Below are 18,297 nucleotides of genomic sequence, written 5' to 3' on the forward strand. Positions count from 1 at the left end.
TTATTAAAACTGAGAGTTCATAGAACCAGACAAACATAATTCACTTTTGCTGTTCATTTATACAAACACGTGCAACAGCTGGATTGGACTTTTGAAAGGTGGCAACCACTAAAACATATGCTTTGATAATTTACAATGATTTTGTATATTCATCTAATAATCTTTAATCTGCGACCTAATATATAGGAAACAAACAGTTAAGCATTTAATCACGTACTTTTACAGCCCATCTTTTCAAACAGGTTCTTCAATTCAAGTTGCTGCGATTCTGCTTTCACCCCACAGACAAAAACTTTGGACGTGCTCTGGTTAATTAGAGTAGACATATGGGCAACAGTCAACTGTGAATCTGCATTTGTAACAACAATATCATCATCCATGTTCATTAAAACCTTCACTGAGTGTGGTGCAAGGCTTCGACCTTTGTCCTAGGGAGAAAGAAAGGAAACAGAAAATTAATAAACTTTTTTTAATGCGGACAAAGAAGACAAAAACTACTTCAAATGTCTCTTTCTCAAGAACAAACTGAATTGTATATTACTTTCTATTCTAATGTCCCTTCGATTTTTCCACTTACCTGGATTACAATCTTGTAACTGGTGACAAGTTCCATTTCATAAAGCTTAGCTGTTAGATGAGTTGGAAAAAGTAGCACATCCTGACAGTGTCGATCCTCACAGAAAGACAGACCCTCAAGCTGACGAGGACATTTCACTTTTGTAAAGCCCTCACTCTCCAGTAAGTTGGTCACATCTTCAAGGCTGTCCAGTCACATTAGGATGATAATCAGTAGTTTTAACCAATTAATAGTTTATACCAATCAATAGTTTATAAAGTGGGATAGTTGTGATAACCAGATGTGAGAGATCTGATTCTACATTTAAATACAATTGGAACCCATTGGTAAAAATAATCATGGGCAGTATCAGTACCAAATCAATAATAATAACAGCACTGAGTTTGTCTGTCCAGATTATCTTAATTGGTCTGTTTAAGAAGTGTGTCTGTTGGTGGGTGGGGGTTGGCGTGTTCAGAGATATATGGGATGCTTGGAGGACTACAACAGATGACACACAAGCAGCTGCCAATAATTAGTGGGATCAGGGGGGTTGGTGGAGAAAATGAACAACTGAAAGAAGGGAAATAAATGACAGTTACCATAGCTGGAGAGCTTGTTTCTATAAGGATGGAATGGTACTGATGGGATGGCAAGAGAGGTATGCGGATGGAAGGCATGAGAAGGGTGGGAAGGCGTGGGGTGGAGATGGTAGAGGGGGGAGGGGATGGCTTTTTTTGTAGTTTAGTTTTATTACAGTACATAAGGAGGCCATTTGGCCCACCCATGCCCTAACCCTGTAACCTCTCATATTTACCCTGTTAAATACCCTGACAGTAAGGGACAATTTAGCATGGCCAATCAACCTAACCCACACATCTTAGAAGCTTGGGGGTAAACTGGAGCACCCGCAGGAAATCCATTTAGACACGGGAAGAACGTGCAAACTCCACACAGACAGGCACCCAAAGCTGGAATTGAACCCGGGTCCCTGGCACTGTGAGGCAGCAGTGCTAACCACTGTGCCAATGTGCAACTTGCTTGAGAAGATGGAATTGGTTAAGTATGGCAAAATGGCAGGAAGTAGTAGTTGATACAACATATAAGAAAAGCTATTCTTTGTACACAAAATGAAGATCCATTCATTTTCAATAGCCAAGTTTTAGGAAAGCTGTTAAGTGAATTAAATGAATACATCGATGCTGATTCTATTGATGAAGATGATTTTAGACTTTCCAGAATTTTGACAAAATCTATCTTCAATGGGCACGTCAGCGCACAAACTTAGAGGCAAGGAAAGAACAGTTGTAATGTTGCTAAAAAAAACTTGGATACTGAACAAGGATTGTCATGGAATAGTTAGACACTGAAATTATAACAAGCAGATGTTAAGGAAATAGAGTGTTTACTCATCGAATAATATTGACCCCATCAGATGTAATGCCACTGCTTCAATTCAGAAGAAAAACAGTTCCCAATTGAATGTTCATATTTTATGACTATAAATAAATCAGAAGGCCAGATTCTTGACAAAATTTGTATCATATTTCTAGGTCTGCTTTTACACATGGACAGCTTTATTTAAGTTTTTCCAAAGTGAGATGTTTGAATTCTGTGAAAGACTTTGGTGAAAAAAACAAGAAACCCTGTTTTTAAAGCAGTACAAGTGCAACAAAGATACTAATTTGACCATCAATATTTCACAGGTCTCTGCTATTTTGCAATAACTGTGATTATGGCTGGAATTTTACCACCCTGCCCACATGGGAATCGAAATGGGTGAAGGGCAGATCATAGAACGGTCCATTGACCTTGGGCGGGATTTTACGATTTCGGGCTGAGTGAGGCTGTAGAATCCCACCCTATATATCTGTCAAATAAACAATAAGATGCCACAAAAGATATTTTTTCTATTCACTAGTCCTCTGAAGGTCATCAGCTAACAGCTCTTCTTAATTCTACTGTGTACTTCTTGATGGATAGGACTGTGAGCAGGCCTGAATCATTATCTTATTAATACCCTGTTAGTTAAACATAGTCTACTTGTTTTATGCAATATAATATGTTAAGAGGGGAATATCTGCATTGATTACCTGGTCTTTAATACATTTACCCAGGCATACAGTGGCAAAGAAGAAGCTCGTCGTTCTTGATTTCTTACAGATTCTGGAAGAATTAAATCGATGGAGATGGCATCATTTTTAATCCGACATCGAGCAAGTGCAGCTGCAAGTTTTGTTTTAAAACTGTAAAGAAAGGGCATACATCAAGTTAGTTTTCAAATAGACTCCAAGAAATGACAAAGAGATTCCTCCCAAAAGAGACAGCATGAAGCACCTCCAAGTGCACGTTAGCAGAGCTAATCACTCACATCCTACATTAAATTAAAAATTCTTGTCCTCAACTTCCTCCACATTCTCATCGCAGTCTACCTCTGCAATATGTATTTTCACCCTTACTCCTTTTTAATTAGCTCCAGCTTTTGGTGTATTTCCCATCCTTCACATACCATTGGTGACACAACTTTCTTCCTCTACCTGAGTCCTACTCTTTGAAATTCTCTCCTTAAACACTCAGGTTCATCATCTTTTTTTAACCCCTCCCTCTCTCCTCTTCTAATAATCAGTTCAAATCTCAGCACTTTATCCAAGCTAACCCTGCCATTCCTGGCTCACCATCTTCTTTTAAATGCTGAAGGCACTATTTAAATCCAAGTTTTAAGATGAAAATTCTTGCAAGCTGCAAGTTGGAAGCGGAAGTAAGATTTTGGGATTTTTGATCATTTTTCCCACAGAAAGGATTTGGAAGAGATTAATTTTTTTAAAGCAAAGTAAGTTTCATAAGTTTAAAAGGAAAAGTTGCAGTGTTTGGAAAAATAGTGTTAATGTCAGGCATGTTGATGAAATATTTTAGGGCAGTTGTCTCACTATCAGAACTTTTCAGACTAAGCGAGTGGGCAGATGGATTATCCATTTCATCAAAAAATAATAGATGAGCATTAGTTAAATGGTGAAAAGCTAGGAACAGTGGAGGTTAGAGCTTTACAGGCTCAATCACTGAAGTGTAGTAATCAAATATAAAAAGAATCAAGGAGGCTCATGGAATGTTAGCCTAATTAACCAGAAACCTACAATATAAAGGAAAATCTTGCTACAGCTATACGTAGTCCTGACTAGATCACATCTGGAGTACTGAGTTCGGTTCTGGGCATCACATCTTGGAAAGGATATACTGATTTTCGACATACAAACGTATGAAATAGGAGCAGAAGGAGACCATTTGGCCCCTTGAGCCATTCAACAAGTGATTCTTCGTCCTCTAGAGACAGAATGGAGAGCTTCATGAATTTAACAAATACTTTGCTTCTGTCTTCACTATAGAGGATACAAAAAACATTCTAGTAATTGCTCTAAATCATGAAGTGGAAGGAAGAGAGGGACTTGGTGAAATTACAATAACTAAGGAAGCTGAACTGACAAGTCTCAGGGTCCCTATGGACTTCATCCTAGAGTCTTAAAAGATGTGGCCAATGAAGTAGTAGATGCATAGGTGTTAATTTTCCAAAGTTCCCGAGACTCGAGAAATGTTTCATCTGATTAGAAAATAGCAAATGTAACCCCTCTGTTCAAGAAGTAAGGGAGACAGAAACTATAGGCCAGCTAGCTTGATGTCTGTTGTGAGGAAGATGTTAGGGATCGATAATAAATGCTGGCCTAGCCAGCAGAACCCATATCCTATGAATTAATTTTTAAAAAATCATAAGGGGAACGAACACATCCCATTCAGTTGAGAGCTTTCCATGACATGAAAGGAAGATTGAGGTACAGGAGAGGTGGTGGGTGGAGGAGGAGGACATTATAGCTGGGTATCATGTGCACAAGCCTAATTGGGAGAAAGGGACTGGAAGCAAACCGCAACTTCGTGCTGGCTCAGGAAGGTAGTGACCAAAGTGGTACGCAGATCTGAAACCGAAAGGGTAAATTCATCAAGCTCCCCATTCTCTCTCTCTAGGGGATCAAAAATCACTTCTTGTTGAATGGCATAGCCAGCTCAAAGGGCTGAATGGTCTCCCTCTGCTCCTATTTCATACGTTTTTATGTCGAAAATCAGTAAAACATATACAGTTGATCAGGAAAATACTGAAAAGGGGATGGTTTAATTTATCTAGGACTGACTCACTGGTGCGGTGAAACAGGTATTAATGTTATTTTGTATGATTGTATGAAGACAAGCAGTCTGCTGGATTTAACTGAATCCAATTATAACTTGTTCCCACAGTATGAAATAGTATGTATCTTTAACTTCAAAGAGGTTGCATTGTAATTGACATGAAATTCAACTAATGCTTTTCATAAAAATGCGGTTGAAATCAAGAGATGAATATTCTTGTCTTCAACAAACCAATATTTTTTGATCAATATGAAAAGTGAATGATGTATTTTATTACATTCTTCCACATGTTAGCTTTATCCCAAATCCCTTAAAGACATTATCAGTGCAACGAGCAAGATAATTATTTTATTATATAAAAAATAACTATGAATATTTTAAATGGAGAATGTAACCACATGGTTGGTAAATTCTCACCTGTGGATGACCATTGTATATTTTGTGTTTAACAAAGGCTCAAGTCCATCTCAGCACATTGCCCATAACTCTGAGTAAACATCAAAACAATGACCTATCAAGCTGAGTATTTTCTTGGGGCACAGATTTCATGCATTGCAACACGTAGACAGAAGTTTAGTCAAAATTTAACGGGGTTAAAAGAATATCCAGACAGATTCCATTAGCCTCAACTTTCTTTAACTATGTGACCACAGTGCATGCATATCATAAGAACATAAGAAATAGGAGCAGGAGTAGGCCATCTAGCCCTTCGAGCCTGCCCCGCCATTCAATAAGATCATGGCTGATCTGTCATGGCTCAGTTCCACTTTCCCGCCCTCTCCCCATAACCCTTAATCCCCTTGCCTATCAAAAACCCATCAACCCACGTCTTAACAATACTTAGTGAGGCAGCCTCCACCACTTCAACGGGCAGAGAATTCCAGAGATTCACCACCCTTTGAGTGAAGAAGTTCCTCCTCAACTTCGTTCTAAACCGCCCCCCCTTTATCTTGAGGTTGTGCCCCCTAGTCCTACTGTCCTTTCTGAGCGGCAAGAGTCTCTCCACCTCTATCCTATCCATCCCATTCATCATCTTATACGTCTCAATGAGATCTCCCCTCATTCTTCTAAACTCTAACGAGTACAAGCCTAGTTTATTCAGCCTCTCCTCAAAGCTCAACCCCCTCAGCTCCGGCAACAGCCATATCACTGAAGGGAACTTATAGTTTCAGTACAGTTTACGGGGTCCTCCGATAAATATTATGTTAAAATATTTCATTTATACAACAACAAAAAAAGACTGGGATTTTCAACATCAGTACTCCTTACCCAAATAGCTACATTCTCCTGTTACAAATTGGAAATATAATTTTTAAAACGATTACCAATTATGTTAAATGTTTTAGCTAGTTTCACTGTACATACTTTGAAAGGCTCTTTTCTACTTTTCTAACTTCTGGTATTACATCTTGCTCTGCTTCGGAGATGCTTCGTGGTTGGAATTTACGATCTTGGTAATCATACAACATAATAACCACGAGACTTGTTGAATCAATGGACTGGAAGAAAATAAGAAAATAAATGTAAAACATGATAACATATCAGGATAAGCAGAAAGCTAGTTTAAGTAGTAAAATGTTTTCCAGCTTATGAGATTCAGCATGAATAGGATTATATATTTTTTAATTGCCATTTTTGAGACAACCGAATGATTCTCTGTATCCCTTTCTAGGAAGTTCATTGGTAACCAGCAGCTTCAGTTAACATGTTTCCCAGTTTGGGTTATCGTTGATATTTGCTTACAAAGTCAGTTACAGATTTCCGTGGGTTTTGATTGTCGCTGGCAAGGCCAGCATTTGTTATCCATACTAAATCGTTGAATGGAATGACTTACTCGGCCATTTCAGAGGGCAGTTAAAAGTCAACCAAATTAGGATAGATCTTGGAGGACGTTTCCACTCATGGGGGAGACAAGAGCTGGGGACACAGTTTAATAAGAGGAAAATGAAAAGAAATTGTTTCTCTCAGAGGAAATTCTCTTCCCAGAGAGCAATGGAGACTGGGTCATTGAATTTATTCAAGGGAGAATTAGCAGATTTCTACTCGACAAGGAAGTCAAGATTTATGGGGCGGTGGCAGACAAGAAAGAGGAGCTGACCTTATTGAATGGAGGACCAAAAGATCCACAACTGCTCCTAAGTCCTGTGTTCCCTATATATTGTACTATGGGCCTGGTGTCACATTTGGACTAGACCAGATTTGTGTACAGTTTCAGGGTTCCCTATCTAAGGAAGGATGTACTTGTCAAAGAACAAAATCAGCCTGGGAAACAGGCCCTTCGGCCCAACGAGCCCACACTGCCATCTCAACACCACCTCCCTACCCATGACCCCTATCTAATGTTTTATGGCCATCCAGATTGAGGGAAAACTGATTTAGGGACAATTTATTCCTGCCAATCAGCCTAACAGCACATCTTTGGGGTGTGGGAGGAGACTGGAGCACCCGGAGAAAACCCACGCAAGCACGGGGAGAATGTGCAAACTCCCACAGACACCGGCCCAAATCCATGTGTCTGCACAGCAATCAGCAATAGTCACTGAGCTGTCGTCTTGCCCAGTATCTTGTCCAGTTTAGGCACACACTAACGACATGAAGCACTAGGCCAATCTCGAACAACCAAGAGCAGCCCCAGTACGACCCATCGCGTGTATGCCCCTCGTTGGACACGAGGTGGACCGACTTAAAACCTGTGAATGAAAAGAGAAAAAACATTATTATCATACTATACCCATTTACATTTTTAGGGACACCCCAATGCTAATGACCCTTAATTACAGGTTCTCCTATATCCACCCATCTCCAAATCAGTCATGTGCCTGTCTAAGTTACTCTTAAAGGGCTCGTGTGTTTGCTTCCACCACCTTACTTGGCAGAGCATTCCATACCCCCACTACCCTCTGTGTGAAAAACCTCCCTCTAATATCTGTGTTGTACCTCTCCCCCCTCACCTTAAGTCCATGGCTCCTTGTCCTACGTGACTCTATTATAGGAAATAGCTTACCTCTGTTTACTTTATCTATACCCTTCATAATCTTATATACATCTATTAGATCCCCCCTCAGTCACCATCTTTCAAGGGAAAAGAGCCCCAATTTCTTCAATCTTTCCTCATACCCCAGTCCTTCCATACCAGGCAACATCCTGATAAACCTCCTCTGCACTCTCTCCAGAGTCTCCACGTCCTTCTGGTAGTAAGGCGACCAGAACTGGACGCAGTACTCCAAATGCGGCCTAACCAACGTTCTGTACAACTGCAACATTAGACTCCAGCTCTTATATTCTATACCCCTTCCTATAAAGGCTAACATACCATAGGCTTTCTTCACCACACTCTCCACTTGCACTGCCACCTTCAAAGACTTGTGCACTTGCACCCCCAGGTCTCGCTGCGACTCTATACTCCTTACAGGCTTACCCTTTATCATATAACTTCCCCCTACATTATTCCGGCCAAAATGCACCACCTCACATTTATCTGGATTAAACTCCATTTGCCACGTATCTGCCCAATCAACCAGCCTAACAATGTCCCGTTGTATTGCCAGACACTGCTCCTCACTGCCCGCCAATCCAGCCATCTTGGTGTCATCAGCAAATTTGCTGATCACACCACCTACTCTTCCAAATCATTTATATACACTTTGAAAGAGTGCAATAGAGGTTCACCAGACTAATCCCTGGGAAGACAGGAATGTCTTATAAGGAGAGACTGAGGAAACTGGGGCCGTATTCTCTAGATTTGTGAAGAATGAGATGATTTCATTGAAACTTCCAATATTCTTACATGGCATTACAGGGTAGAGGTAGAAAGGATGTTTCTTCTGGCTGGTGATTCTAGAACCAGGGAACACAGTCTCGGTTAAGACTGAGATGGGAAGGGTGTATGACATCTCAGCTGCCTTACATTGGAACTCAGATAAGAAGCAATATGGTTCGCAGGAAACAGCAGTCTGCTGTTGAAAGTGGGAGACAACAGATGGTGAAGCTAACATCGAAGCTACTCAGGACATAGAGTGTACAGGCAGTGTTTGATTTTCCATCACATGTTGGAAAAACAATCCTTCACAAGACAGGTAATTCCATCAAATGGTTGCAGTTTTCCAAGGTCTTCCATCCCAGTGGACTTAACCTAGGTTCACCTGTGGTCCAAACCAACCGTCACCCTCAAATTCTTTTGCCTCCAGATCCTTCTGTCAGAGACATATTGAGGACTTCCCAGTTGACAGACCAAAAATGAATAGGATAAGATCTCTGATACTTTCGCCAGACGCGTCAATTACCTGACAAATATCTGCAAGGCCATCAGTGAACATGCCCACTTCTGACTTTGTGCTGGAAGGAAAACCAACGGTGAAGCAGTAGAAGATGGTTGGGCCTACCCTGCAATAATATTCTGGAGTTGAGATGACTGGCCTCCAGCAACCACAATTATTTTTGTGCTAGATAAGGCTCAGAGAGGGACTTCCCTCTGATTCCCATTGCTAAAGCCTCTGGATGCCTCATTTGATGTCAAAGACAGCCACTCCCACCTCTTGGGGCAAAGGGGATTAAAGGATATGGGGGGAAGGTGGGATCAGGCTATTGAGATGAATGGTCAGCCTTGATCATAATAAATGGCAGAACAGCCTTGAAGGTCCACATGGCCTCCTCCTCCCCCTATTTTCTATGTTTCATTTCTGGAATTCAGCTCTTTTGCCCATGTCTGGACCAAGGCTGAAAGGCCCCAGTAGAACCCAAACTGAACAACAATGAGCAAGTTGCAGAAAAATTGCTGCTTGACAGCATTGTAGATAATTATTTCTATCACTTTGCTAGTGATTGAGAACAGACTGATGGGGCTGTAATTGAGGAGATCGGATTTGTCCTTTTTTTTATGGACAGGACTCCTCAAAACCTATCTGTTTGGTCATCTGCTCTAGTATTTTCTTATTTGGCTCAGTGTTGCGTTTTGTTGTGTAATTCCTCTGTAAAGCATCTTGAGACATTTCATTATGTTAAAGGTTGATGAGCTTAGGTTTTCCCTTGTTTCAGAAATTGACCTGTGCCTGTAAAGAATATTTAAGTGACAAAATGTCATATTTTGTGCTCTCAATTTTTAGCATAGTATCTGTGGAATTAATACCAGTTTCACTTTAAGATTCAGCACAGAGCATTAAACTAAGTGGTGAAGTAGATAGAAAAGTAAAGGTAAGTTTATTTGTCACAAGTAGGCTTACATTAATACTACAATGAAGCTACTATGAAAATCCTCCAGCTGCCACACTCCGGTACCTGTTTGGGTACACTGAGGGAGAATTTAGCATGGATAATGCACCTCACCAGCACTGTGGGAGGAAACCGGAGCACCCGGAGGAAACCCACATAGGCATGGAGGGAACGTGCAGACTCCACACAGACAGTAACCCAAGTTGGAATTGAACCCGGGTCCGCGGTGTGAGACAGCAGTGCTAACCAATGGTGCCAAATTAGATCGTTGGGTGTTTCAAGTTTAATATGAACATACAAATATGTGTCCTTTGCAAAGCCATTTGGATTGATACCAGCAGTTACCCTCTGAATACAATAAATTTCCAGAAGGTGATCTATTGTATTTGTTAACTTAGAAACTACAGTAAAAAAGTGGAAAAAGAATTGATAATTATAGAGCAGTAATGCCTTTTAACTTTTAGGTGGATGAGTGCTAAAGAGAGGATTTTCCATCTCCATTTCAGGCAGGCAGGAGTGGCAGAGAATCACGGGGGAGTCTCAAAACAGCTATTACGTCAGCAGGATTTCTCTGCTCTATTGTCCCCACCCCTTGCCGGTGACATCAGGGGGGTCCCGCCATGTAACAAGGGGAACTCGATTTGAATACTTTGTAAGCCCGGTGGTCAGTGCCAGGACATCGGTGGGAAGTTACCAGGGTTCCACTTTTGATTGTCGGACATCCATCTGGTTCACTAACGGCCTATAGGGATGAAATCTGCCATCCAGTTCAAGGGCAATTAGGGATATCTAACAAATTCTGATCTTGCCTGTGAGACACCCATACCTCATGAAAATAATCAAACAGATTTTATTTTTACCAGGTCAGTGCACGTATTAACACTACACACCAGCTATTCAGTAAAACTCAGGTTAAGTGCAAATAGTAAAGGGCCCAAACTTATCCAGCAATATACCTACATTAATTTTATTTCAGTAAATCATTAATAAATACGATAGACTTCAAAAACAAGCATCACAATTCTGATAATTCCTTTCAATAGGTACTCATGGTGACGTTAACTCATGTATGAAAGAATCTGTAACTGTTCTGCTTATTTAACTTTAATATTCTGCTGCACCTACAACAAACATGTCCAAACTTGTTCTGATTTCTCTCCACAAAGCCTTTTTTGTGTGGATCATAATAGACGGACAATGTCTATTTTGACATGTCTGATGGAAAACTTTCAGTACAATGCTGATAAATCGTACACCAGATGACTGCAGTGGTTCCCACCACCTCCTTATGGGTAATTAGGAATGGACAATAAAAACTGGCCTTGCCAATGATACTTAGATCCCATTAAATAATTTTTGAAAATCTAGTAGAACTAGTAGGATTGCTGAAAGGTAGTCTTGAACCTGAATTATAACCTCAGTGTCAACACTAGCAACTCGTATATATATTGTGCATTTAACAAAGTAAACAGTGCCAAGGTGCTTCACAGGAACATTATAAAACTAAGTATAATACCATGAAAATACATTGGGGGTGATCTTACTAAAAAGATTCTAACTGCCGCATAAGCATGAAAATGGGAGAGAATTGCACCCATTTTTTGGGTGAGCTGTCAGATGCCATCTTATACCACTTGGAGAAAGAAATGAGGCAAAGCATGATTCTCGCCAGCAGGGGGAACAGACAGAGTCTATTCACACCAGAAGTTGCCTGGTGGAGGGCACCAATGCTCAGGCACCTGATTTCCCAATGCACCACTACCCTGGATAATGCCTCCCCAACCTCCCCTCTGATTGTACCCCACCCCCCCAGCCGATTGCCACTCCCGTTCAACCCCTGCCATTGCTGTGACCCCCAACTGCAGAGTGCGCAGCTCCCCACATGCTGACTTCCCTTCAGGCCCTGGCCCTTGGCATTACCCAATGCCCAAAGGACAGGGAGCACCTAAAGATAGCAGACCTTGTGGGTGAGAGCACCAGTGTGTAAAAGGGGCTCTTGAAGGAGATGACCCCTCTTCTCACCCAAGGCCAAAGCAAGGTGGCTTGCTGACTCCCACCTGCCCCTGAACTCCTCCCATCCACTTCAAAATTGGGGCCCGCAGGAAAAACCACTCAAGTGGCCAATACACAGGGTGGACTTCCCTAAACCTTGCCTGTACCATGTAAAATTATGGACAGGTGAGAAGGTAATGAGAAGGCCACCTGGGGAATTTCATGGATCTATTAGCTGCAAACTAGCCAGCAGGGAAAAATTTAGCCCTATCATTTGCAGCTCTTGACAATAAGAGGGACATAATGGTCCCACAGAAAGGGCAACTCAGATTTATCAGGATAGCACCAGGGATAAGGAATATTTTTAAATTCATTTTGTGTCTGACATTGACAGGACCAGATTTACTGCTCCTATCTAATTGCCTGAGGGACCACATAATATAACACTAGCAACACATGTACACCAGAGCAGGTAGGTGCTGGTAGCAGATTCCTTCAGTGCAGCGGTCTCCAAACTCCAATCCGGATGTGGCTGCGGGCCACATATTTGGTAATATTTTGGTGCAAACTTTCACACCAAATTAATTTAATTCAAATGCACACTTTGCCACAATTGGATTTTAAATCCTGGCCTGTGGGCTACTAGCTCTGTGTCAATATCATTTGGTAACAACTATTTTAAAGCTTTGCTCAGATACTAAACATTTGGCAACTTATTAACCTGGCTTGGATCAGGAGCTGTCTGGCATGAGCCTTTTTCTCCAGTAATGGACACAGGAAGATAAAGCAGAGATTGAAATACAGAATGACAGATTTTTAAATGGACAGTATAAGGCAAAGCTTTTACCAGACTCAGTTGCAAAGTTCATGCAGGTAGAAGCTGAAAGTCAACTCACTGAAATGCAGAATAGCACCACGCATTATTTTGAATTATTACACAAGGACAAGTTGTAATGAACAAACTGTTATTCACTAATGGTTACCACGAGTGAAATAAAGCAGTTGATCTGATCTCAAGTGCTTTCTCATTTCACTTTCAAAAATGTTGAATAAGTGCCACATCAAGACATATGCAAAAGGCACAAATGTCCAATTCAAATTACAATCATTACAGCCCTGGATGATATGATCACAGAGTTACTTTCTCAACAGAAGAGACACACCTCTAATAGGATGCACAAACTGCTTAAAGGTGTGCCTGTAATGATGTATTCAAGTAAATTTTCTATCGCAAGCCCTTCAGCTTGTGCTCAGTAATTGTAAGATCAGACAATGTACAAGGTACACAGGTCACTGAAACTGGAAATGCAGGTGGTGAAGATAGTCAAGAAGGCATACGGCACGCTTGCCTTCATCGGCAACGGCACCGAGTTTAAAAATTGACAAGTCATGTTGCAGCTTTATAGAACCTTAGTTAGGCCGGACTTGGAATATAGTGTTCAATTCTGGTCACCACACTACCAGAAGGAAGTGGAGGCTTTGGAGAGGGTACAGAAAAGACTTAAAATATAGAACATAGAACACAGAAAAACTACAGCACAAACAGGCCCTTCGGCCCACAATTGCGCCGATCATATCCCTACCTACTAGGCTTACCTGTAACCCTCAATCCTATTAAGTCCCATGTACTCATCCAGAACTCTCTTAAAAGACACTATCGAATTTGCCTTCACCACCACTGACGGCAGCCGATTCCATTCACCCTCTGAGTGAAAAACTTACCCCTGTACCTACTACTCCCCAGCACCTTAAATCTGTGTCCTCTCGTAGCAACCATTTCAGCCCTGGAGAAAAGCCTCCGAGAATCCACCTGATCTATACCTCTCAAAATCTTGTAATGAGAGGTCACCTCTCATAGGAGAAAAGACCAAGCTCCCTCAACCTATCCTCATAATGCATGCCACCCAATCCAGGCAACATCCTTGTAATTCTCCTCTGCATCCTTTCAATAGCTTCCACATCCCTTCTGTAATGAGGCAACCAGAACTGAGCACAGTACTCCAAGTGGGGTTTGACTAGGGACTTTACCAGGATGTTGCCTGGTATGGAGGGCATTAGCTATGAGGAGGGGTTGGAGAAACTTGGTTTGTTCTCACTGGAACGACAGTGGTTGAGGGGGTGCAACCTGATCGAAGTCTGCAGGATTACGAGAGGCATGAAGAGAGCAGATAGTCAGAAGCTTTTTCCCAGGGTGGAACAGTCAATTACTAGGGGGCATAGGTTTAATGTGCGAGGGGCAAGGTTTAAAGGAGACGTATGAAGCGGATTGTTTACACAGAGAGTAGTGGGTGCCTGGAACCCATTGCTGGGGGAGGCAGTGGAAGTGGGTACGGTAGTGACTTTTAAGGGGCGTCTTGACAAATACATGAATAGGTCGGGAATAGAAGGATATGGTGCCTGGAAGGGTAGGGAGTTTTAGTTCAGTCAGGCAGTGTAGTCGGTGCAGGCTTGGAGGGCCGAAGGGCCTGTTCCTATGTTGTAATTTACTTTATTCTTTGAAACATTAAGGGATACACTATTTTTGAAAAGATTAAATTGCCAGGCCTGGATGAAATGTATCTCAGGCTGCTAAAAGAAATAAGGGAAGAAACAGTGGAGGCTCCTACCATAATTTTTCAATCCTCTCAGGCTGCAGGCATGGTGCATAGGATTGGGGTATTGATAATGTTGTACAACTGTTCATTAATGGAGGAAGAGATGGAACAAATATCGGAAGTCAGTCAGCCTAGCCTTAGTGATAGGCAAAACATTGAAAGAAATTCTGAGGAACAGTGAGACATGGGACAGTCGGTTTGGATTTGTTGCAGGGGGGCTGTATTTGACTGACTTGAGTGACTATTCCTGTTACTGTCTCAAAACATTCAACGAGTGTAGCATATTTGATGTATTCTATATGGATTTTAACAAGGCCCCACATGAAAGACTGGCCAGAAAAAGACAATCTAATGGAATCCAAGAGAAAGTAGCAAGTTGGATTCAAAGTTAACTCAGTGGCAGGAAGCAAAGGGCAATGGTCAATGGGTGTTTTTCTGGTTGGAAGGTTGTTTCTAGTTACATTCCATAGAAGTTGGAATTGAGTCTCTGGCTATTATATATCAATGATCTGATAAAGTGCCACATAACAGCCTTGTTAACAATGTTAGAGCTTATGTAACAAATGAGACAGCAGAAGCATGTATATGAAGTTGCTGAGTGACAGGAAACAGTAATAGTGAACAACTGTTTTTCAAAACTGGACAAAGGCATACAGAGGGCTTCCCCAGGCATTGGTCTTTTCTTGACATGTATTAGCAATCTAGATTTAGGTGTTCAGGGCACAATTTCAAAATTTGCAGAAGACATAAAACCTGCAAGTATTTTGAACTGAGGATAGTGATAAACTTCACAAGTCTGACAAAGGATGAGTAGAATGGATGGAAAATTGGCAGATGAATTTTACAACATAGTAGTGTGAAGTAATTCATTTCAGTAGGAAGAACATGGAGAGACAATATAAAATAAAGCGTACAATTCCAAAGGGTAGCAGGAGCAGTGGAACACTGGGATATATGTGCATAAATCATTGAAGATGGCAAGTCAAATTAAGAAAGTAGTTAATAAGGTTCATGGGATATTGCACTTTAAAAATAGGGGCATAGAGTACAAAAGCAAGAAAATTATAACAAATCTTTATTAAACACTGGTTCAGCTTTAACTGGAATTTTGTGTCCAATTCTGAACAAAGAAAATTACAGCACAGGAACAGGCCCTAGGGCCCTCCAAGCATGCACCAACCATGCTGCCCAGCTGAATTAAAACCCACTACCCCTCCAGGGACTATGTCCCTCTATCCCTCGTCCTATTCATGTATTTGTCCAGATGCCCCTTAAAATTCACTATCGTATCTGCTTCCACTACCACCCCCATCAGCGAGTTCCAGGCACCCACCACTCTCTGTGTAAAAAACTTGCCTCGCATATCTCCTTTAAACCTTGCCCCTCACACCTTAAACCTATGACCCCTAGTAATTAACTCTTCCACCCTGGGAAAAAACTTCCAACTATCCACGCCCCTTATAATCTTGGAGACTTCTATTAGGTCACTCCTCAAACTTCGTCATTCCAGTGAGAACAAACCACATTTGTCCAACCTCTTCTCATAGCTAATGCCCTCCATACCAGACAACATCCTGGTAAATCTCCAAAGCCTCCACATCCTTTTAGTAGTGTGGCGACCAGAATTGAACACTATATTCCAAGTGCAGCCTAACTAAGGTTCTGTAAAGCTGCAACATGACTTGCCAATTTTTAAACTCAATGCCCCGGCCAATGAAGACAAGCATGCTGTATGTCTTCTTAACTACCTTCTCCACCTGCATTGCCACATTCAGTGACCTGTGTACCTGTACACCCAGATCTCTCTGCCTATCAGTAAGGATTCTGCCATTTACTGTATATTTACCATCTGCATTAGACCTTCCAAAATGCATTACCTCCCAACTCCATCTGCCATTTCTCCATCTAAGTCTCCAACTGATCTATATCCTGCTGTTCCTCATCGCTATCCGCAAATCCACCACCCTTTGTGTCCTCCGCAAACTTACTAATCAAGCCAGTTACGTTTTCCTCCAAGTCATTTATATACATTACAAACAGCAAAGGTCCCAGCACTGATCCCCGAGGAATGCCACTTGACACAGTCATCCATTCAGAAACACACCCTTCCACTGCTACCCTCTGTCTTCTATGATCAAAGTAAAAAGTCTGACAACACCAGGTTTAAGTCCAACCGATTTATTTGATAGTAAACTCACAAGCTTTCGGGGTTGGTCCCTTCGTCAGGTGAATGGAGAGTTCTGGCCTCAGACAGAGCATATAAAGCACAGACAGTTTACAGATTACTGATTAGAATGCGAATCTTTACACCTAACCTGCTGTTCAAGTCTTAAAGTGGCCGATTTCTATGATCAAGCCACTTCTGTATCCACCTTGCCAGCTCACCTCTGATTCCATGCAACTTCACCTTCTGCCCCAGTCTGCCATGAGGGACTTTATCAAAGGCCTTACTGAAGTCTATAGGCAACATCCACTGCCCTGCCTTATCAATCAACTTCGTCACTTCCTCGAAAAACTCAATCAAGTTCGTGAGGCACGACCTCCCCTTCAGAAAACAATGTTAACTCTCGCTAATACGTCCAATTATTTCCAATTGGAAGCAAATCCTGTCTCGAAGAATCCTCTCCAATAATTTCCCCACCACTAACGTAAGGCTGACTTTACCTGGCTTATTCTTGCTACCCTTCTCAAACAAAAGAACAACATTGGGTTTTCTTCAATACTCTGGGACCTCTCCTATAGCGAGGATACAAAGATTTCTCCGAAGGCCCCAGCAATTTCCTCCCTAGCCTCTCTCAGTATTCTGGGCGTATCCCATCAGGCCCTGGGGATTTGTTTACCTTAATGTTTCTCAAGAACCCCAATACCACCTCCTTTTTGACCTCAACATGACTCAAACTATCTACACACTCTTGCCCAGACTCATCATTCATTAAGTCCTTTGCCCATTTAATACCTCACACATTTTCTCTGGCTCCGTGCATAGATTCCCTCCCGTCCTTGAGTGGGCCAACCCTCTCGCTCTTTATATATGTATAAAAAGACTTGGGATTTTCCTTAATCCGGCTGACCAATGATTTTTCATGACCCCTTTTAGCCCTCCTTACTCCTTGCCTAAGTTTCTTTCTACTTTCCTTGTATTCCACACTTGCTTCATGTCTTTTTAGCCTCAGAGCCTTGACAAATGCTTCCTTTTTCTCTTTGACTAGGCTCATAATATTCTGATTATCTAATGTTCCCAAAACTTGCCATACTTATCCTTCATCCTTACAGGAATGTGCCGGTCGTGAATTCCTATCAACTTTCCCTTGAAAGCCTCCCACATGCCAAATGTTGATTTGCCCTCAAACAACTGCCCTCAATCTACATTCTTCAGTTCCTGCCTAATATTGTTGTAATTAGCTTACCCCCAATTTAGCATCTTAACTTGAGGTTTACACTTATTTTTATCCATCAGTACCTTAAAACTTACTGAATTGTGGTCACTATTCTTGAACAGCACCCCTTATGAAATATCGACCACTTGGCCGGCTCATTTCCACAATACTAGCTCCAGTATGACCCCTTCCCTAGTTGGACCATCTACATACTGTTTCAAGAAGCCCTCCTGGATGCTCCTTCATTGGCCGGGGCATTGAGTTTAAAAATTGGCAAATCATGTTGTGGTTTTACAGAACCTTAGTTAGGCCGCACTTGGAATATAGTGTTCAATTCTGGTCACTACAATACCAGCAAAATGTGGAGGCTTTGGGTGGTAAAGTAGCATAGTAGTTAGCA

General features: G+C 41.6%; 1 protein-coding gene across 6 annotated transcripts in view; it reads right to left on the bottom strand.

Annotated features, from left to right (window-relative positions):
- Positions 1 to 18,297, bottom strand: part of LOC145342846 (putative methyltransferase NSUN7) — a 128,967-nt gene that overhangs the window by 62,961 nt on the left and 47,709 nt on the right. For 5 of the 6 annotated variants that reach the window (XR_013886656.1, XM_080188366.1, XM_080188394.1 and 2 more), the window contains 4 exons: positions 6,092 to 6,225; positions 2,650 to 2,802; positions 578 to 761; positions 218 to 428 (listed from right to left, as the gene is read on the bottom strand). Coding sequence is in view for 5 of the 6 variants with exons in the window: in XM_080188366.1 (XP_080044492.1) it covers positions 218 to 428; positions 578 to 761; positions 2,650 to 2,802; positions 6,092 to 6,225 (682 nt within the window). In the remaining variant the exon portion in view is untranslated. Of the gene's footprint in view, positions 1 to 217; positions 429 to 577; positions 762 to 2,649; positions 2,803 to 6,091; positions 6,226 to 9,009; positions 9,056 to 18,297 lie in introns of those variants that run through there. The other variant, XM_080188385.1, reaches the window with a different exon arrangement.

This window comes from Carcharhinus amblyrhynchos, chromosome 1, assembly GCF_965287045.1.
Source record: "Carcharhinus amblyrhynchos chromosome 1, sCarAmb.v2.hapA, whole genome shotgun sequence".
Taxonomy (NCBI): domain Eukaryota; kingdom Metazoa; phylum Chordata; class Chondrichthyes; order Carcharhiniformes; family Carcharhinidae; genus Carcharhinus; species Carcharhinus amblyrhynchos.